Source organism: Heloderma suspectum, chromosome 4 (assembly GCF_057233095.1).
Source record: "Heloderma suspectum isolate Gila_16-S chromosome 4, 16-S_ref, whole genome shotgun sequence".
NCBI classification, from domain to species: domain Eukaryota; kingdom Metazoa; phylum Chordata; class Lepidosauria; order Squamata; family Helodermatidae; genus Heloderma; species Heloderma suspectum.
The window spans coordinates 101,365,903-101,388,766 of NC_139461.1; the positions used below are offsets into that span (position 1 = coordinate 101,365,903).

General features: G+C 40.0%; 1 protein-coding gene across 2 annotated transcripts in view; it reads right to left on the reverse strand.

Annotated features, from left to right (window-relative positions):
- Positions 1 to 22,864, reverse strand: part of CARMIL1 (capping protein regulator and myosin 1 linker 1) — a 239,530-nt gene that overhangs the window by 45,171 nt on the left and 171,495 nt on the right. For both annotated transcript variants that reach the window (XM_084850112.1, XM_084850111.1), the window contains exons 22-26: positions 20,183 to 20,251; positions 3,999 to 4,092; positions 2,965 to 3,063; positions 1,940 to 2,068; positions 1,618 to 1,749 (exon numbers count right to left, since the gene is read on the reverse strand). In XM_084850112.1, coding sequence (XP_084706238.1) covers positions 1,618 to 1,749; positions 1,940 to 2,068; positions 2,965 to 3,063; positions 3,999 to 4,092; positions 20,183 to 20,251 — 523 coding nt within the window. The remainder of the gene's footprint in view (positions 1 to 1,617; positions 1,750 to 1,939; positions 2,069 to 2,964; positions 3,064 to 3,998; positions 4,093 to 20,182; positions 20,252 to 22,864) is intronic.

Consider the following 22,864-nt stretch of genomic DNA (forward strand, 5'->3'; position numbering starts at 1 on the left):
CTCTGTTTGGATGATCATACCTTGACTTGGGATGAGATACGAATGAACTTTTAACCCATGCATGAAGCCCCTTCTCTCTTTGCGGCACAAGCAATCAAACCAGGAAGACCCTAATTCACTGTAGTTTCCCACTTTGGAAAAATGGGAACCCACTATTACCAGGTTCAGAACATGGCAGAATATTAAACCACCTTCAAACCATTGCTTAATATCCTGGCTTGTTCTCAAGCTGGTAACCATACAATGGGATTTACTTTCAAGCATCAATACATAGGATTGGGGCTGCATGCCTGGAAGCTCTATACTCTGGAATCTTGTGGAGAGTGTTAACTTTGTTTATCTTTGGCATGCTGGGATTTGAATAAAACTGTTATGTAAAACCTTCATATAAAAAGGGTAAAGGGAACTAAAATCTCTCTAAATTGAAACATTTTCCTCCTCATTAATTTCTTTAATTTAGACAAAAATAATTAGTAATGCGGTATTTCTATAGTTCTTCATTACCTTCCCACTGACTAAAGCATTTTCTTTTTGTCTCACATGAGCAGAAGTCCAATCTGCAGTTTTAGAGCTGCTGCTTAAGTTCACAAATATTAAGTTCACACAGTTGGAACCAGAATTCACTGTGGGAGAAATTCTACCATTTTTATGCGTGAGGATTATGTTTTCACACAGATATTGCTGATGGTGAAAAACCTCCAGTGATTTTTAGGTATTGCTCTGTTCATGACTGGATAGATGATGTTTCCCTTAGTTCTCTAACTGCCCTTACAAGGTTACCTATGCTACTGCACTTTGCCTAGGAACTGGGCAATGAGAAAAAAGATGTTTCTTGGAATCATTGTGGTGAGACTGCTATTTACTGTTGTCTGACCAGAGTGACAATAGGAAATCCTGATTTAAGGATGTTCATCTCCACTGTAAGTGTTCTTCTGATTATATCTCCAGGGGCTGGTTGATACAAATGGCCCTGCTAGGCTAAATGGTTCTCTAATATGGTGTGGTATATCCTCTCTTTGTTTCCCAGGAGTTTATTTTATACCAAGTATTACTACTTCTATTGAATACTTTTTAAGGAGTGATTGATTTTCGGAATGGCAGTTTACCTACTCTCTCATTTTCAATATCAATCATGTCAGGGCCAGCATCGCTAGGCACCTGCTGAGGCCCATACCCTAGCAGCTGCCCACTGCTGAATCAGAGGCCCCTAGCTCTCCCCTTTGTCCTTGCTGTTGCTGTCCATCCACTTGACCTCTCTAAGTGTATGAGCAGTGAAATGAGCAAGGAAAAGAAGCAGCGGCAGCCTCCCTTGCCTAAACCTCTCCTTTTATGCAATGGTGTGGATTGGGCCCAGAGGTAAGGGACAAGCTAATGGTCAGTGGAAAGAAGATGGGCCTACTTAGGGCATCTTGCCCAAAGTGCCTCTCAAAATCTGGAGCCAAAACTGAATGATGTAACCGGGGTTTATAGAAGTTCCCAGATCTCATGCCTGTTACACTCAGAGATTTACACACACACACACACAAAAACAGTAAAGGAAAATTATGATGGTTGTCTTCCTCTTCAGGCAACATCCCACATTTCTTTTTCTGACACCAATTCTTTATTAGTCAATACCTTGAGCTGATCATCAACCACCCTGGTGACCTCCCCAGCCATTGATTCTAGTGTCTCTTGAATTGGATTGGATAAGGAGCCATTTGCTCCTGCCCATGAAGCTCCACCAAGATGATACAGATTTGGTAATAACTGTAAAACAGATTGCAACAAGGTAACCTGGCAGTTAACATCAATATCTACAAATACATGTTAAGCAGATGAACATAAACAAAATATATTATTTAAAAAACTTAATACATATTAAAGTAAATATTAACACCATCCATTCTAGTGATGGTACACCTGTGATATGAAGCACCAAGCACCTGGCACCACTTACTGTTTTGGAGTTCTTAGCATCTTTCATAAGTCTTTCTGCTGATTTCAGATCTTCTTGTATAGTGTCAATGCCACAATTTCTTAATGAGTTGAGGTGGTCTTGTACTTTGACACATATTCTGTCAATCATCTACATAGGAACAAAATGGGGATGGAGCAGAACATTAAAACACATCAGAAAGAAGACATAAAATATTAAACTGTAATGTGAACAGAGCAATGAAGTGGTAATCTTTTCTTGGGTTTAGCAGTCCACATGGACATGGTGGAACTGATATTTTGCATGTCTACATTTATCTATCTGATTTTTATACTACCTTTCAATAAACAATCAACAATGGTTTACAGAAGTTAAAAATAGAAGAAAACTGCAACAATCATGGCAGAATGAGAGTTCTTCTTGAAACATAACAAGAGAACAGGTCTAGTGGTCTATGGCTCCCCACATTACTGAGGTTCAAACGCCTTTGTGTCATCTTATTTCCTTCTGTGTGCTCGCTGTAAAGAACGATAGAGCATATTTATTGTCAGTAAGTCAAAAAGGTTGCAGCAAGAGGCCAACTTCAGCTTGCACTTCTATGGTAACAATCTTGCTCCAGACTTAGAATGGTGTTGGGGAGGCCAGAACCTGATTTTCATTTTATTTCATTCGTTACATTGCTATACTGCCCAATTGCTAACATTTTGGGAGGAATATGCAATGTTCAGGATTATGTGCACTGGGCTGGATCCAGAGTTATGGAGCTCCGCTCACAGAATGGGACACACTCTGGTTCATTTCTTTCCTTCCCCCTGCAGGTCCCCTCAGATCTGTTCCATAAGGTTGGGGACCCTCCAGAACAGCATGAGAGCGGGTGCACGAGGCTGCACGAGATCCATGAAAGTAACTTCCCCACCACTAGTATTCAAGGACACTTCCATAGGATCCAAGCTTCTTCCATGAATGGAAGTTCACAGAAGGGCATCTTTGGATCCAACCTACTAAAAATTATCTTAGTTTTTTAAAGAAGTGTAAAGTGCACCCACCTGCTGCGTAGTGCTAGTAACTATACCCTGCTGAAGTCTATATGCTTGCTCCTGTAAATATTTCCGTGTCTCATGATTGCGAAGTAAATAGTTTTCTATCTAAGAGCAGAAATCAAAGTAATCTATGAATCTATATGCCTGAGCATGCATCCAAACACACATATGCATTGTTTTAGTTGACAAGAACGAAGAAATGTAACTTCACACAGTTCATAGAAAATTAATGCCTTACAGTGCAATCCTATACCTGTCTACTCAGAAGTAAGTTCCATTGAATTAATTGTGGCTTATTCCAAATTAACTCAATTATTAAGCGGCATAGGATTTCAGCCTTAGTTATTCATCAGAGATTGGCACCTTATTCTAGACACATTAGACACAACTTTCTGCAACACAGCATGTTTACAACTAAAGTGGAATATCAGAATCATCAGTGTCATCATACACCCAAACTTCTGACATATTACAGAAACACAAAATCCTGCCAGAAAACAAAATTTATAACATTCCAGAAAAACGACAGACCAAGGTCCACTAACATTCTAAAACGCATCCTCTTATTAGCTCATTACCATGCATTTGTGTAGGCATAATCCTTGTTGCCTTTTGCGTCAGCCACAGCGCGGAATATCTTACACACTTTAAAAATAATGACATGCACACACACATATCCCTAAGTACCTAGGAATATGCACACAAGTATAACCATCAATTTTTATCTGTTAAGTACATTAAAATTATCACTGTTTAATTAGTACCACATAGGACTTTTCACTATTCAACCATTGCTGCCATTGTTCTCACTTCCCATGTATTATGTGGAAGGGAAGCACATTTCCATGCTGTTGTGATTCTTGGTTATCTTAACCTCATAAACCATGCTCAGATGTGCCCATGGGGGGAAAATTAATGCTCAGTAAGTCCACTGGAGAATTCTATTCAGTCAACCATGAAATCATGATCATTTCAACATATTAGCTACTTTGTTTCTCCCTGTCCACCCCAATTTGCGTATTGGTAACTATAGGCAATACCTTCTGAAGTGCCTCTTCGGTTTTCTCGGGGCTTGTTTTGAGTGCTTGAGAAGCATCATTCACAGGTATAGGCATGAACCTTAGGGTATAATTCCTTCAAAACAAGTTTAAGCAATAAGATTAGATGCACACAAAAAATCATTATATATGCTTCCCTGGTCCCTTTATCTGATGCACACGCATTACTTATAATACTATACACACACTGGGACACAAGTTACGTTTTCCAGGTCAACATTTCACAAGTAATCATGTGTCTTTAATACACAGGTGAGATGCAATGTGAAAAAGTTGCACATCTGAGCAATTTTCCAGGATACACAAATAAAGGGTATTTCTTAAAAGGGCATTTCTTAGTTACAGCCCTTCTTAGTAGTTTAGCTCTCAATCCTGTATGTAGATGTATGAAGATAACTACTTTTTTGAAGTTAAACTTGTTCCAGAAGGAACTCCACTGAAATAAACAGAGGTTGCACACAACCTGCTTTTGTGCCATATATAATTAGATTTGCTTTTGTTTCTACACAAATTGTCAGCAGGTTGTAAGGACAACAGCGCTTTCTGATTAATATGGTCAATTACCAACGAGCACGTATATACATTATTTTGAAAACTGATTATAAAATGAAACACCACAACATAATTTGCATTCCACTGTGTATCTGTATTGTAAAGTCTTTGGTTGTTCTGTCTCACAGATGCACACTTTTACGAGTCCCCTGGACTGCAAGGAAGTCAAATCGGTCAGTCCTAAAGGAAATCAACCCTGACTGCTCATTGGAAGGGCAGATACTCAAGCTGAAGCTCAAATATTTTAGTCACCTAATGCGAAGAGAAAACTCCCTGGAAAAGACCCTGATGCTGGGAAAGATTGAAGGCAAAAGGAGAAGGGGACAGCAGAGGATGAGATGGCTAGATCGCATCACCGATGCAATGAATATGAACTTGAGCACACTCAGGGAGAGAGCAGAGGACAGGAAGGCCTGGCGTGCTATGGTCCATGGGGTCACGAAGAGTCGGACACGACTGAACAACAACAACAACAATGAACTTTTACTACTTTTCCACATATGCTGTCAGTACAAAATACTTTAGACCCAGAGCCAGGAATCTCAGTTTCAATTACAACACAATACAAACAGAACACAGAAAAGCTTGGGAGGAGTGCCCAGTACAAGAACAAGCAGCAGACAGCCATTAGGATACCATCAAGATTTTATTGAATTCCCTCCCTAAAGAGGCCCACAAAAGTCCAAGATTGCATGCATCTGTTTAACCAGTAAAAATCTTTTAAATATTTTAATTAATTTTCCAAATACAATAAAAACATGAACAAATGAACAAAAGAAAAGAGAAGAGAAAAAATAAAATAAAATAAAAATACATAAAGTTGAATTCTATTGACAGAGGGTAATATATTTAACACATTTTCCACTTTTACATTACAATCACAAATGTGAACTAAATCCATAAATGGCTTGGAGATTTATAGAATTCTTCGTATTACGATTTGTATTTATTCTCTTTTCCATAATCTGAGGAAGGACCTTGACGGATATTGAATACCTTGCTGGTCTGTATATGAAATAAAATCACGCCCTACTTTATAAAAATCAGATACTTTAGCTTTACCTTTAACTAATCTAAGTTGGTGTGTCAATTTTTCTGCTATGGCTATTTGCCACAGCTCTGTATACCAAGAATTTAATGTTAAGAATACTGCATTTTTCCAACATTTTCTATTACCCTGCAAGCTGCCATCAGCATAAAGACTATCAGTCCCTTAGATGTCACTTTTCCATTTTGTTCCTCCCAAATTGTTAATAAACCTAATGCTGGTGTGGCATAGAGAACTTGATGACTGATGTTTGCCATTTCTGTAAATATCCTTTTCCAGAACTGTAACACAATAGGGCATGACCACCACATATGAATATATAAACCTTGCTGATTGAAATCTCTCCAACATTTTGTAATATTTGCATTATTTATCCTTGCTAGACGCACTGGTGTAATATACCATCAGTGTAATATTTTTAAAGAATTTTCTCTAAGGATTATTGATACAGTTTTCCTTGACTGAGTCGTCCATAATTTGTTCCATATATCTTGGTCTATTTTTATTCCAACATCATCTTCCCATATTATTTTCAATCCTGTTGACATACTTGTATCTATTTCAATTAAGTGTGAATATATTCTAGAGATTAGTCCTTTCATATTATTCATATGTTCCATATAATGCGTTCAAATTTAGTCATATTTCCAATCATATTTTGCCTTACTGTAGAATTCATAATAAGATAATGTAATTGATGAAAAAGAATCTAATTTATTTGTAGTCCCTGAAGTTTTTCTTTTAATTTTGCTACAGTAAGAGGGGTTTCATATTCATAAAAATCTCGCATTTTATATGTCAGGGTTGGATCTGAGCCCATAGAGTCCCAAAACAGCTCTGATTCTGAGGAAGAGATACGATCCATGGGAGAGGAACCCGCTTATTTTTCAGAGGCGCAGCTGGAGGAAGAGCCCCCCCCCCCGCTCACGTTCCTGGGAGCGACAGTGACCCTGGTATGGAGAGGGAGGGACAACCTGAGCTTCTAGACATGAGGCACAGAGACAAGCGAGAGGTGGTGGGCGCTGAGAAGAGGTGCTAAGCTTGATTGGCACGATGACAACAGCTGCACCCTGAGGCCCCAAGGGAAAGGGGGAGAAGCTCCCCTCCTACTCCTTAAGTTCAGAGACTTGCTGCGCTTTTCTCCAAACGGAGACCAACTGCCATCCTAAGTCTTAGTATCCCCTGGTAGGTTGCTCATTTGTATTTCCACTTAGTCTCAGGCAATTCACATCTGTAAGCTTCATTAGGTTGAATGGAAATAAAGCCTTGGAAAGGAGCCCTTTTGTCTGCATGTTGATTCTGGCTTCTTGAGGATTTCAGAAGGCAGCAGGGGCATTCCTGACACTATATAATCCTTTTTCTCTCATTTGGCATATTGCTCTGCTTTATCTAAATATGAGAAGCCAGGATAAAACATGAATGAAAGCAAAGGGGAAATATCTGGGATTAATTTTTCTATTTTTTCCCAAATGTTTAAAGTAACATGTAAAAAGGGATTATCTACCCATTCGGAGTCTGTTATTCCCCCCCCCCTCCGAATATAATTTTTTCAATTAATTGTACGTATTTCCTTGTTGCTTCCATACCTAGCCATAATTTCTCTGAGGTTCCCTCCAAATATGATACTATGGTTCTTAATTGATATGCTTCATAATATTTTTGTATATTTGGCTCTCCCCATCCCCCTTGATCTAATCTTTTTTGCCTCAGGCTTTTGGCTAGCCTTGGTCTTTTACCTTGATGGATAAAATTTGTAAATATTTTTTGCCACTGTGCCAAATCCTTTGAGTCAATTGTTATAGGGAGTGAAAGAAATAATTTAATTTTGGCAGTGCTACCATTTTTATAGTGCTAGTTCTGCCCATAATTTGTAAATGTATGCGAGACCACCTTTTAATATCTTTTTTTATTTGTCTGATCACTGGATAGAAATTCAACTGCTGAAGTTTGTTTAACTTTTTTGGAATAGTTACTCCCAGATATTTAAATGATTTATAGATTGTTGAAATACCTATACAATTTTGAATTTCATATTTTGCTTTGGGTTTAATATTTATATGTAGTAATCCATATTTTTTATAATTGATGCGTCCTGCCACTGCTCCATACTCATAAATTTCTCTCATTAATTTTGGCAAAGCATCTTTTGGATTTGTAGTTAATATTGCCACATCATCAGTGAACATATTGATCTTATGTATTTCACCATTTATTTCTAGGCCTCTGATATTATTAGTCTTCATGGCCGTTGCCAAAGGTTCTAAAGAAAGGATAAAAAGCAAGGGTGACAAAGGGCAACCCTGTTTAGTTCCTCTGCCCAGAAAGAAACTCCTTGAACCAAATCCATTTACTCTCACTGCAGCTTTTGATCTTTGATAAACTGACTGTTTCGCTTTCATAAAGTGTTGTCCAATATTTAATTTCCCCAGGAGTCCAGATATAAAACCCCATTCCAAATGGTCGAATACTTTCTGTGCATCGAGGGATAGAATTGTTAATGGTGTTTCTTTCTTTTTACTAATATGAATGGCATTCAGCATTCTTCGTATTGGGTCTATTTGTCTTTGGGGTATAAATCCCGATTGATCAGGGGAGACATATTCTTTTATTATAGTGCTCAGTTGGGATGCAGAGACTGCAGTGAATAACTTTGTGTCTTGATTTAATAACGCTATTGGGTGATATGAATCTAATTGATCTGTTTGCTTACCTGATTTTAAAATCACTGTGATCCTTGCATTTTCCCATGATAATGGTGATTTCTCCCATTTCATTATCTGATTGAATAATATTGTCATGTACGGTAGTAGCAAATCTTTAAATTGTTTATAAAATTCTGGACCATATCCGTCTATACCTGGAGATTTCCCAGTCTTTAATTTTGTTATCACATCTTCTATTTCTTTACTTTCAATTGGCTTACTTAGAATATTTTTATGTTTATTCTTCAATTCTGGAATATTTAATTTTTGTAAGTATTCACCAATTCATTTATCAGATAGTTTATCTGAAGAATATAATTTTTCATAATATTTAGCAAACTGTTCTGCTATTTGCTCTCTACTATGTATTTGAGTAATACTGCATTCTACTGTTGCAATTTTATTTGTTTTTACATCTTCTCAGTGTATTCACTAGTAATTTTGAACTCTTATTGCCAAATTCATAATGATTCTGTTTTACACATATAATGATTTTGTTGTGATGAAATCTAATTCAATGATATCTAAATCTTTTCCAGATCATTACAGATCTTTTTGATCCTGTTTTTTTATGTTTCATTTCAAGTTCTTTTATTTCTGCCTGTAATTTTAATTTTTCATAGTTAATGTTCTTCTTTAATCTCCTGAATACACTGGCCTCTCAGTACAGATTTTAATGTGTCCCATATTATATGCGTTGGCATTCCTACAGTTATGTTTTCTTTAAAGAAATTCTGTATACCTTCTTGTAATTTTTTTCCTAGATTCTGATTTAGTTAGTAAGATTAAGTATTAAAGCTCCACGTGTAAGTAGTTGGTTGCTGTCCAAGAATATTTAAATCTACCCAAACAGGTGAATGATTGGATATTTTTTTTATGCCAATTTCTGCTTTTACAATATTTTGCGTTAAATTAGCTTATATTAAATTAAATCTATACTAGAATAAGTATTATGTCTATGTGAATAATAAGTGAAGTCAATCTTCTGTGGATTATCTACTCTCCCGGCATCAATAAGGTTGAATTCCTGTAACAATTTTGCCAATTTATTTCCTTTTATTTTGTCCTTTATGTTTTTATTACTTCTTTTATCTAGAGAATCTGTATGAATCCAATTTAGGTCGCCCCCTATTGTAATTTCTCCTTGTTTAAATTTGTCTAATTTTTTAAGAGTATCTCTTAAAAATTTAATTTATTTCATGTTTGGTGCATAAATAGAGGCAAATGTAAATATTTTGTTCCCATAATTCCCTTTCACAAAGTTGCAACATCCTTGTGGATCTCTCACTATTTTCTCTTTTTGAAATAAAAATGCAGTTTAAAAAATTATTGCTACCCCTCTTGACTTAGAATTGTTGTTGTTGTTCAGTCGTTCAGTCGTGTCCGACTCTTCGTGACCCCATGGACCATAGCACGCCAGGCCTTCCTGTCCTGCGCACTCTCCCGGAGTGTGCTCAGGTTCATATTCATTGCATCGGTGATGCTATCTAGCCATCTCATCCTCTGCTGTCCCCTTCTCCTTTTGCCTTCAGTCTTTCCCAGCAGCAGGGTCTTTTCCAGAGAGTTTTCTCTTCGCATTAGGTGGCCAAAATATTTGAGCTTCAGCTTCAGTATCTGTCCTTCCAATGAGCACTCAGGGTTGATTTCCTTTAGAATGGACTGATTGGACCTCCTTGCAGTCCAGGGGACTCGTAAGAGTCTTCTCCAGCACCACAGTTCGAAAGCATCAATTCTTCGGCACTCAGCCTTCCTTATAGTCCAGCTCTCATAGCCATACATTACTACTGGGAAAACCATAGCTTTGATTAGATGGACCTTTGTTGGCAAGGTGATGTCTCTGCTTCTTACTATGCTGTCTAGGTTTGCCATAGCTTTCCTCCCAAGGAGCAAGCGTCTTTTAATTTCATGGCTACAGTCACCGTCTGCAGTGATCTTGGAGCCCAAGAAAGTAAAATCTGTCACTGCTTCCATTTCTTCCCCTTCTATATGCCAGGAAGTGATAGGGCCAGATGCCATGATCTTCGTTTCTTTAATGTTGAGTTTCAAACCAGCTTTTGCACTCTCCTCTTTCACACTCAACAAGAGGCTCTTTAGATCCTCTTCACTTTCTGCCATTAGGGTGGTATCGTCTGCATATCGGAGGTTGTTGATAATTCTCCCGGCAATCTTAATTCCGACCTCTGATTCATCCAACCCGGCATTTCTCATGATGTACTCTGCATATAAGTTAAATAAGCAGGGTGACAATATGCAGCCTTGTCGTACTCCTTTCCCAATTTTGAACCAATCGGTTGTTCCATGTCTGGTTCTGACTGTTGCTTCTTGACCCTCGTACAGGTTTCTCAGGAGACAGGTAAGGTGTCTGGTACTCCCATCTCTTTCAGAATTTGCCACAGTTGGTTGTGATCCACACAATCAAAGGCTTTAGCGTAGTCAATGAAGCAGAAATAGACATTTTTCTGGAATTCTCTTGCTTTCTCCATGATGCAGCGAATGTTGGCGATTTGATCTCCAGTTCCTCTGCCTCTTCGAAACGCAGCTTGTACTTCCGGTAGTTCTCGGTTCGCATACTGCTGAAGCCTAGCTTGTAGGATTTTGAGCATCACCTTGCTGGCATGTGAAATGAGCGCAATTGTGCGGTAGTTTGAACACTCTTTGGCGTTGCCCTTCTTTGGAATTGGAATGTAAACTGACCTTTTCCAGTCTTGCGGCCATTGCTGAGTGTTCCAAATTTGTTGGCATATTGAATGCAGCACTTTAACAGCATCATCTTTTAGGATTTTAAATAGCTCAGCTGGAATACTGTCATCTCCGCTAGCTTTGTTGTTACTAATGCTTCCTAAGGCCCACTTGACTTCACTCTCGAGGATGTCTGGCTCAAGTTCAGTGACCGCACTATCATGGCTATCAAGGACATTACTATCATGGCTATCAAGGACATTAAGATCTTTCCTGTATAGTTCTTCTGTGTATTCTTTCCACCTCTTCTTAATCTCATCTGCTTCTATGAGGTCCCTGCCTTCTTTGTCCTTTATCATGCCCGTCTTTGCACAAAACATTCCCTTGAGATCTCCAATTTTCTTGAAGAGATCTCTAGTCTTTCCCATTCTGTTGTTTTCCTCGATTTCCTTGCATTGTTCATTTAAGAAGGCCTTCTTGTCTCTCCTTGCTATTCTCTGGAACTCTGCATTCAGTTGGATATATCTTCCCCTTTCTCCCTTGCTTTTTGCTTCCCTTCTTTCCTCAGCTACTTATAAAGCCTCATCAGACAGCCACTTGGCTTTCTTGCATTTCTTTTTCTTTGGGATGGATTGAGTTGCTGCCTCCTGAACAATGTTACGGACCTCCGTCCATAGTTCCTCAGGCACTCTGTCTATCAGGTCTAATCCCTGAAATCTATTCCTCACCTCCACTGTATAGTCATAAGGGATATGATTTAGGTCATACCTGAATGGTTTAGTGGTTTTCCCGACGTTCTTCAATTTCAGCCAAAATTTTGCAAGAAGCAGCTCATGATCTGAGCCACAGTCAGCTCCAGGTCTTGTTTTTACTGACTGTATGGAGCTTCTCCATCTTTGGCTGCAAAGGACATAATCAATCTGATTTCGATATTGACCATCTGGTGATGTCCATGTGTAGAGTTGCCTCTTGTGCTGTTGGAAAAGAGTGTTTGCTATGATCAGCGTGTTCTCTTGGCAAAACTCTATTAGCTTTTGTCCTGCTTCATTTTGTACACCAAGGCCATGCTTGCCTGTTATCCCGGTGATTTCTTGACTTCCTACTTTAGCATTCCAGTCCCCTATGATGAAGAGGACATCTTTTTTTGGTGTTAGTTCTAGAAGGTGTTGGAGGTCTTCATAGAACCGATCAACCTTAGCTTCTTCGGCCTCAGTGGTTGGGGCATAGACTTGAATTACTGTGATGTTGAATGGTTTGCCTTGGATTCGTACTGAGATCATTCTATCATTTTTAAGATTGTACCCCAGTACTGCTTTTCCCACCCTTTTGTTGACTATGAGTGCTACTCCATTTCTTCTAAGGGATTCTTGCCCACAATAGTAGATATGATGGTCACCTGAATTAAATTCGCCCATTCCTGTCCATTTTAGTTCGCTGATTCCCAAGATGTCGATGTTCAATCTTGGCATCTCATGTTTGACCACCTCCAGCTTACCTTGATTCATTGATCTAACATTCCAGGTTCCTAAACAGTATTGTTCTTTACAGCATCGGATTTTCTTTTCACCACCAGACACATCCACAGCTGAGTGTCCTTTCGGCTTTGGCCCAGCCGCTTCACTCTTTCTGGTGCTACTTGGAAATACCCTCTGCTCTTCCCCTGTAGTATATTGGACACCTTCCGACCTGAGGGGCTCATCTTCCGGTGTCATCTCTTTTAGCCTTGTGATACGTTCCATGGGGTTTTCTTGGCAAGAATACTGGAGTGGGTTGCCATTTCCTTCTCCAGTGGACCACATTTTGTCAGAACTCTCTGCCATGACCTGTCCGTCTTGGGTGGCCCTGCACGGCATAGCTTATGGCTTCACTGAGTTACGCAAGCCCCTTTGCCACAACAAGGCAGTGATCCATGAAGGGGTGACTTAGAATTACCCGGTCCTGAATAGTGCTGCCCATAATATCTGTGTTTCAATCATCTGTCTTCTTTTTTGCTATGATGCATCTCTTATATAATTCGCAACTCCCCTTCGTTTGATAGGATCTCCCATTCCTCTAACATTAAATGTGTAAATTTTAACATCCCCTTTTGTAGCCATATTCATTCACTGTTCTAATACTTCTCTACCTACCCTGTATTTTCCTCTCCATATATTGTTTTAAGCCCTCCGTCCAAACATTTAAATAAAACTGAAACTGTGTGGGTATCATATGAGAGTCCCACTCATATCCAAAGTGGGACGGCATGGATTAACTATATCCATGCCATACTGTGGCACCTTGAGGGGGTACATCTTCTCTCTCCCCACACCCACGCCTATATACAATTTACCCTTCTTTAAGTAAACACGCACATCGTATTCAACTCCTCTTTTACTTGAATATTTATCTCTTTATAGCATAATGTACAGTTTCATCTCATTGGGTATCTCAAATTTTAAAATCACTTATTTTTAACATTCTTCGTTTTAAACTCATATAACCCATTAATAATATAGGATCATCATAACTTATCTAACATGTTAAATTAAAGTTGATTGTTCACTCCTTTAACTTTCATTTAAATTTTGCTTGTCTGGGAAGTTTGGGACAGCTTAGAATTTCAGTTATTTGTCTTGTTCTTTGATTTTTCTTCCTTCCTGCTGTCCTCCTGTGATATGTGCGCCACTCACTTTCACCATTTTCTCCTCGTCCTTCTTCTTCTGATACCTTATCTGTATTGTCGGTGTCGTTAATCTCACTTGGGCGTTCCAGCTGTAAATCTTCCAAAATTCTCAGTGCTTCTTTTAATGAAGTTGCAACATAAGTTTTATTTTCACTTTGCACAATTAGTTTGAAAGGAAACCCCCAGTGATATTTAACTTTAACTTCCTGAAGTTTTTGTGTAACTGGTTGCAGAGAATGTCTTCTTCTAAGCATTTCAGAGCTTAGGTCTTGCATGAACATTACTGCATGTTCCTTATAATTTAGGGATGGAAGTTTCCAGACGTGTCTAAGGAAATTGTCTTTCACTGCCTATCTTGCAAAACACACTATAATGTCTCTTGGCTTTACAGTGCCACTTATTCTTGAAATTGTAACTCTGTGTGCTCTTTCAAAATCTGTTCTTTTCAGGGGGGTGTCTGGGACTAGGGAGTTAAACCAGTCTATGAGGAATCCTATCATATCACCCCACTCCACAGATTCTACCAACCCTCGCACACAAATGTTTATATGTTGACTTCTGTCTTCTAGGTCTGCTATTTTAAGTTTCGTGGATCTAATTTGGTTCTCCAATCTCCTTAATTGCAATCAGCTGTCTAGGCTCAAATGCAGGGCAGGAGAAGCATGGCGGGAACGATGCCCTCCATGCTTCTCCTGCCCTGCATTGGATAGGTGGTCGCCTCCAAGTTCAGAGGGGGCCGCCTATCCCCATAGGATTGCACCCGAAGAAAGGTAAAATGCATGTATAATTAGATAATACATTATTCGTTTTTTTTAGCCCTTCTGTGCCTGATTTTTTTCAATAAATACTGGTGTAGGAGTGGCGGGGGCAGGGGGGACAGATGGATAGGGACCTAGGGACCCTAGGTCCCTAGGTGTGTGTGTGTGGGGAGGGGGTTTAACTGTTTGCTCCCACTGCAGATGCAATCTGAATTGTGGCCCACATGCCTACTATCTGCAATTGAAGGAAAGCACTGATTGGCACCATGGGAGCCATGATTTGGATCACAATTGTGGCAGAGGCAAAGGGTAACCGCCCCCCCTCCCCCACACACACCATGTTCCTGTTATGGATCTCTGCCGCCCCTCCGCCCCCACAACACCAGCTTTGGGTGGGGGAAATCATCCACACAAGGGCCAGTGATGTGAGTAACATCGTATCTAATTTGACACTGAGCTGCAAGCGTTTAAGTGATCATCCATTTTGGACAAAGCGAGCCAAACTGGGTCCAACGTCAGGCTTTCAAGACTTCTATTCCAAAATGTGTCAAATCTGTGAGATTAGAGGTATAAAGAAGGGGCCACCGTTGCTTAGTGGTTAAGGTGCTGAACTGCAGACTGGAAGGTCGGGAGGACAGCAGTTCAAGACCTGAGTGCCACATGACGGAGTGAGCCCCCGTCTTCAGTCCCAGCTCCTGCCAACCTAGCAGCTCGAAAGCAAGAAATTGCAAGTAGATAAATAGGTACCGCCTTGGCGGGAAAGGTAACAGCGTTCCGTGCACCTCGGTGTTCAGTCATGCTGGCCACATGACCACGGAAGCGTCTTTGGACAGCGCTGGCTCTTCGGCTTAGAAATGGAGAGCACCCCCTAGGGGCGGACACGACTGGTTGGAGACACCTTTACCTTTACCTTTTAGAGGTATAAAGACAGCCTTTCTTTTTGCTAAACAATTAAATGAGTATTTTACTGTCCCAATGCAGTGCCAGCAATTCACAGGCCAGGGCTCATTACCATTTCCACTGATTTCTCTCAGCACTTTGAAGAACTGAGACAACTCTGTACCTCTTCTTCAGTGCAACCGACTAGCTAGATAGCTACTAACGTGAAAAGGCATCAAGCAGGCCTTCACATAATTAACCCACAATAGTATGGCCACCTACTGTGCTGTTCCTGGAGAGAAATGTATTGAGGTATTCTTGCTGGCTTTTCTTTCAAACAAATTGTATGGGTGCATACATTAACGTTTCAGGCTACCCATTAACTATGGCGGAGACTGTTGTGATTCCCCTTTTCTTAAGGTATCTTCAGAAGTACGAACATTGTTAATCAGGTAGAAATATTTGGCTAGCTGCAAAATAAAATGTGAGTGTACTATAGAACCTTACGTGTTGCACAATCACATTTTTTTCTTGGCTGATACACGTTGTTATTCTTTAAGTGTGTCCAATGAAGAATATGACATGCTTTTGTCATCACCGTCTATAAATTACAATTCAAACATTCAAATGCTTTATCTATATTATATCTCAGTTATCCTTTTGGACATTAAAGACGTTCTAGGAATACTTCAGGGTCACCAGCACTAAAGAATCAAAGTCTGAAGAGACCTGTCAGCCAAATCCATCTCACACTGAACCCTAAACCTACACAACTGCCCAGACCATAGTGGACCACAAGCAAAGGGTTGGTGAACTACAGAGCAACCTCCAGGGAGTTCAACAAACATCTGAGCCAAGGCAATGAGGTGTAATGGTTAGTGTTCGGCTTGGATGAAGGACACCCTTATTCATTTAACTCTTCTGTTCAACTAGCAGGCAACTTACTTTCTCTCAACAGTTTTGAGAGTTATGTTAAAGAGGATAAAATGCCAATACAGAACGGCAACAGCTGCACAGATTGGTCTCTATTCCCAATGCATTTTGATATATATTTTTCAAGGGAAAAATTCTTACCTCTAAATACAAACCAGAAAAAAAACAGCATCCAAAGGATTAACCAGCATATATTTTACACTCAATGGACAGAATATAATGGGGTGTTTATGCCCCCGCTGATTCTCTTCCGTCTCAGCCATTGCGTTGAGCAAGCAGCCCCCACTGCTTGCTTAACAGCAATTTAGTGCTTCTGGAGGCAACCCCAAACTAGCAGAAATGCTTATTTCTGGAAGGAGGCAGGTTGGTGAAGGTCGCATAAGGGGGTTCTGCTGACCTGCCTCCTTCCAGAAACAAGTGTTTCTGCTCATTTTGGGACTTCCCCTAGGAAGTGCTAAATCTTCCTTGTGTAAGTGGTGGGTCTTGCTTGCACAATGGAATTGGCAGGTCCCACTGCTTGCGGAAGGGAACTGGTGGGGGTGTTAGCACCCCCTTAGATTCTGCCATATGCTACTGAAAGTATCACAGGCCAGTATCCAAGTGTGTAATGCTGATAGCACAAATGACGCTGCGCTAGTGGAAACTAGCTTCCGAACTATGCAAAAGAGGGGAATCCAACTAAAGTTACATTTGCACAAATGTGCTTGCCCAACCAGTTGTATATTATGCATGCACAACCACTTGCACAATGGGAAGATTTGGTGGAGCTCCGCTTGTGCTATTTGAGTTTGCAGAATGACACCATTGGATAATGCCCATAATATATTGAGTATAAAATCTAACGATAAAATGCAACTGAGCTCCTTGGAGGAAGAGTAGGATAAAAATTAAATAAAGTGAATTTATTGTATAAAGAAAAGCAGGATATAAATGTTTAAATAAACAAGCAAACAAATAAGCAAATAAAATATAGCAATCTATCAAAAACTTGTGGATTTAAAAATTGTTTAAATTTAAGGGTTTAATATTGCATTTTATTGCTGTATATTGTAAAACTCCTTAGGGAGACTACAGTCTTGAAAGGAGGCTAAGGGTGCAATCCTATGGCCACTAGACAGCAGCTAGACAGACACAGGATTGGTTGATTCCCGGAGAACTGCCTCCCCCGCCACCTCGTAGGCAGCATGGAACACCCCCAGGTTCCGGGCTTGTAAGAGTAGTGCAGAGTGGGGCAAAAGAGGGTGTTCCCAGGGCCTGGGAGTGGAGTGCGGAAGTGCCAGTATGATGCTTCCTATGTGTTGTCTGGCCTCTCCACCACCACTCTGAGGTCCCACGGCTAGACAACTGAAATCAGCCATCTAAATGCAAATGCAGGGCAACCAGACTGTGGAGGAGAAGATCCCCTCTGCACTCCGCCTTCCTAGCATTGGATAGGTGGTCGCCTCTGAATTCGGAGGCGGCTGCCTATCCCAATAGGATTACTCTCTCCGAAATATAGTAAATAACAACAAAGCCACATGTTATTGGGATGTACAACAGGTGTACTCCTAGTCTATTTAACTTGGGCTTTTTGACAATAAATATAGCAAATAGCCCTCAATGCAAATACAACCTACCAACCGAGTTTTCCAGTAGAACATTTTGGGTTGGGGATAGCTACCCAATTAAAATTGGCTGAAGTTTCATCAGCTTTAATAGTGTATATGTTGGAACGATATCTAAACAAAATATAATATTTTGCAGAATTAACTTGAAAAAATACTTGAAGTTGTTCCAGCCTCTATTGACATGTTTTTAACTGCTGTGATCCTAATCTATATGCTTGCAGCCTTTGTCTTCTGGGTTATAATAGATTTTTTAAATGACAAGGATTGCCCCCACCCCCTGCTCAATCATTAGTACTCTTTGAAAGTGTGTTCTGAAAATTGGCATGATTATAATGCATAACATTTATGTCATCCTGATGCTGGGCTTTGCATTCTTAGCCCAGCAGAGCAACTGTCAATAAATCATTCCTTATTGTACCAAGGTAATTAAGATGAAAAAATACAGTGCTCTTCCTTGTTCTTCATAATAGTATACTGATTTCTGTAACAAATATGTTACATCACAGGACATGATTTAAAAATCCCCTATCAATTATTTTGATGCAGTTAAAAATAAAATGGTTATATTTCTTCTAACTTTTCTTGTTGCCAAGAAATGGAGACTCTATTTTATAGAAATTCTTCTCCCTTAATCAAACAAACAACCTAAGAACAAAATAGCTGGCCATGTTACTTAATTTGCTGAGAAACATACAGAACAGGATGTTTCCAATAAGGTTTGAAATAGATTGTATAAAATATAATTTCTTCCCTTAACCAGGGTTGACCAAAAAAAGGCCATCTTCCAAGTTTAGAGCTTTGTTGATCACATCTGAGGCTCCAATGCTATCTCTGGCTTTTTGAACATTGAAGGAAATAGAAGATGACTTGAGTTTCTATACCAAATAAATAAGATGCCACCTTGAAAAAATCATGGCTATTCTCTTAGCACCAACATTTCTGCTTTCTGACGATACTTTCACTCTCAGTGTTAGGAAAAGCCCCCTTTTTATTTATCTTGGCAGTAAGAAGTCACAGATTATAAACAGGATGTGAGAGAGCCCTTTTCTGTCAACGAGATGTGTGTTGTCAGTCCATAAAGAGATTCCCCACCCCAGTGTTGGCCATTGACTTCAATGCTGTCTGTTGATTTTTCATCAACTGGAACTTCACCAAGATGGCACTATTTGAGCATTAGAAAACCATGATAAACAAGCTGGGCACTGGATTTTATTTCTTATTACATAAGACTCTTAAAACTGCAAGCAGTAACTGATTTGAAACCTGGTAGATCAAGCAGCAAAAGCTTTAACAACATATTACAACTTGCCATCTCATCGATCAGTACATCTGAGAACATGAAAATGTTATGGGCTCTTCTAGGGCTTGCTGTCATTCAGGCCACACAAATGTAGCAGCTCAGTCATTCCTGTCCCAAGTTTTATTAATCCCTTATAAAAGAGGTTTCCTCGTCCATTTGTTTTCACAGCTATCAGATTAAGTTGCCTTTTAGTTTGAAATGACTGTGGCTTTCCTCTTAGCAATAAGGAACATTGCAATTGAAACTGAGGCGTCAGTTGAAATTACACTTCTTTAATAAACCTCGAATGTAAACAACACTAATGGGTTCTGAATTTATTTGAAACCTTTTTGCCTCTGGTGTGTTACCATAATAGGTAATATTCTATATTTCACATTTCAAAATTTGATGAATAAAACATAGGGCAGTATCAAAGTCATCATGAGCAGTATTGGGTATTATATTGCACTAGCTTAAGGGACCTCTGGCACGACACCAATAGCGTTAGCTGGTGTGATGGGTTTTCCGGAGAATCCCATCATGCCACCTAACGCTATTGGCATTGCACTAGAGGTTCCTGATGCTAGCGCAACATAATTTTCCTTAGCACTTGCTTCAACTTGGATACTACCCATAGACAATGCCCTTTCTTTCTAACAATAAATGATAGCCTTGTTAAACTTTAAATTTCCCCATTTCAGAGAAACCATATTCTTTCCTTCAGCAGCCCAAAAAGGGCACTTTTATTGAGTGTTTACAGTAACTAAACGCATTTTAAAAGAACATACTGAAAGCCAAACTAACTAAAGTGTTTAAAAATATGTATTTACTCCACAGTTTTAAAGTAAAAAAAGTCTAGATACTGGAAAGATGACTTTATTCATATGAAAAAACAGTCCTCTCGTTTTTGAAATCTAATTACGCATCCATTTATTTCCTGAGAAATTAAATACTGATATACAGGTGGGAGGAAGAGAAATCTAAGCAGTTCAATTTTTATTTATACCAAGCAATCCAAAGATAGACAATTTTGAGGTAATTATACTGAACAACTGCATAGAACTTACTTTTCTAGTGCCACTGCTATATCCTGGAAGCCCTGAGCAGTGATATTATTCTTGTCCCATATAACAGTTCTGTCGGGAAAATAGAAATTACACAGATACATCAATGAAGCTGTTAAAAGAAACACAAAAAATATGTTAAACACTATCAGTAACAGGGCATTTTCAGTCTTTGGAACTGGGCAGATAAGACCATTGGTCACATATCTGTAAAAGGGATTTCTTTGTACATGTAAAACAGTACATCAGGTGACTCTTATGCGCCACCTAGTGGTCAAAGGCAAAATCGCCACTCCAATTAAGTCTTTTAAATGTCTTTCCTGCCTTTGCAGCTCAGTTTCCGATGTCAAGCTCAGGAAGCACTAGGATTAGTGAGAACAGTGAAACACAAACAAGGAAAACAGGACATCTCGCACTCTCTCCAGATAGGGCTTTAAAAGAAACCAAGTGTGACAAAATAAGAAAATTAATCTCCACCAGCAGAAACAACCATAACAGAATCTGAATCTAGGGTGTGGCCCTGATGTACTGTTTTACATGCACAAAGAAATCCCTTTTGTGGGTAAGTGACCAATGGTCTATTCTCTTGTGCATGTAAATAGTACATCAGGTGAGACATACCAAAGCTTGACCCATGTAGGGAGGGATTCAACAAAGTAGTAGCTGCTTAATGACTGGGAAGGATGTGTTGCAAGACTTGCTTTCCAAAGGCCACCTCAGCAGAAGCATATAAGTCAATCCTGCAATGTTTAACAAATGTGCTAGGATTTGCCCATGTAGCTGCCCTACAAATCAGTGCAGCAGAAAGCTGTCAATGTCACAGCTGCTCTTGTAGAATCGGAAAAAAAATTGGTAGGTGGAGACAACTTTAGGCAGGAATAGGCTAGGGAAATACATGCCTTTAGCCATCTACTCAGAGTGGCGTTAGAAAACTTCCATCGCAAGGAAACAGGATGGAATGACACAAACAGGGAATCTGACTGCTGAAAAGTTTTGGTTCTGCTGATATAGGCCTCAGGGCCCTCCTGACAACAAGGGAATGCCATTTCATTTCTGAGATGTGCACAGGGGAAGGACAAAAAGTGGAAAGAATTAGCTCTTGTTGACAATGAAAAGGAGACAGAACTTTAGGACAAAGGGGTTAGTACGGAGCACCACTCTATCTTTATGGAATATACATAGGTGTCTATCCACAGACAGGGCATTAACTTTGGAGATCCTTCTGGCTGATGTTATAGTCACCAAAAATAAAACCTTGAAAGAGAGCAGTCGGAGAGATAATGATTTCACGGGCTCGAAGGGTGGCTTCTGAAGTGTGAAAGTACTTTATGGAGATCCCAGGAAGGGAAATGGTGTTGAACTGGAGGTGACTTTGAAAAAGCTCTGCACAGGAACTGTTTAAGAAAAGGATGAGAGCCCATGGATCTATCTGGGTTTTTTTGACAAAAGAATAGATAGCGTTGAAGCCTGATGCTTGAATATAGTAGGCTTGAGACCCATAGCCAAACTGTCTTGCAGAAATGCTAAGTGGTCTGAGATTCTAGCTTTTTGAGCCCCAAATCCTTTTCTTAGTACACCAAGTGGAGAATATCTTCCATGTACTCTGGTAAATTCTGTGGGTAGATGGTCTCCTAGAGGCCAATATAATATTGATTACAGCGGGGGAGAGGCCTGCTTTGGCAAAACGGTTCCTTTCAATCTCCAGATGTGTCACTGAAGCCATGCAGGGTTTGGCTGAAGGAGATCGCCTTGAGATAACAGGTCATCCCACAGATGGAAAGGCCAAGGAGGAGCTGCTGCCAGAGTGATCAGGTTGGGAAACCAGGGTCTCCGTGGCCAAAAAAAGGGAGCCACTAGAATGACTCTCGCCTTTTCTTCCTTCACCTCCACAGAACCCTGGAGAGAAGAGGGAGCAGTGGAAAAGTATACAGAAAACCTACCAGCCATGGAGAAGACAGGGCATCCATTATCTCTGCTTCTGGAGATGCATAACAGGAGAATAAACTGCTGACCTGGTGACTGGCTTCTGATGCAGACAGCTCCACCTGGACTCTCCTAAAACAGGAGACTATCTCTTCGAAGACTTCTGGGTGAAGCATCCATTCTCCTTAGTTTAGTGGTTTCCTGCTTAGCCAGTCAGCTTGAGTATTCTCTCCCTTGCTTATGTATTCCACAGAGAGGGCTTCTAGGTGATCTTCCACCCAAAAAAGGAAGGAGTCCACCTCCTTAGAGGTCTGAAGATTTAGTTCCTTCTTGATGGTAGAAGTGTGCCCTTGGCTGTGACATTGTCCACCTGGATGAAAACTGATCTGAGAGGAAGTATTTGCATCAAGAGTTGAACCTCTAGCCTGGCCGCCTGGAGCTCTAGTAGGTTGACAGGAAGCCGCGACTCCTCCTCCGACGAGGTTCTTTGAACCATCCTCCCCTTGCACAGAGCTCCCCAACCAGAAAGGCTGGCATCTGATGCAATCACTGTTTTTGGGGGATCCTGGAAGGGGATCCCTCTCTCCAGAACAGGACAGAGGAGCCACCAGCAGAAGGAAGCTAAAACAGTCCTAGACAGATGAATATTCAAGTGACATCTTGAAGCTATATCATTTTAGAAAGGAAGAAGGGCCTATTGTAAGGGATGAGAATGAAGTCTTGTCCAAGGAGTTACCTGGAATGTTGACACCATGAGGCCCC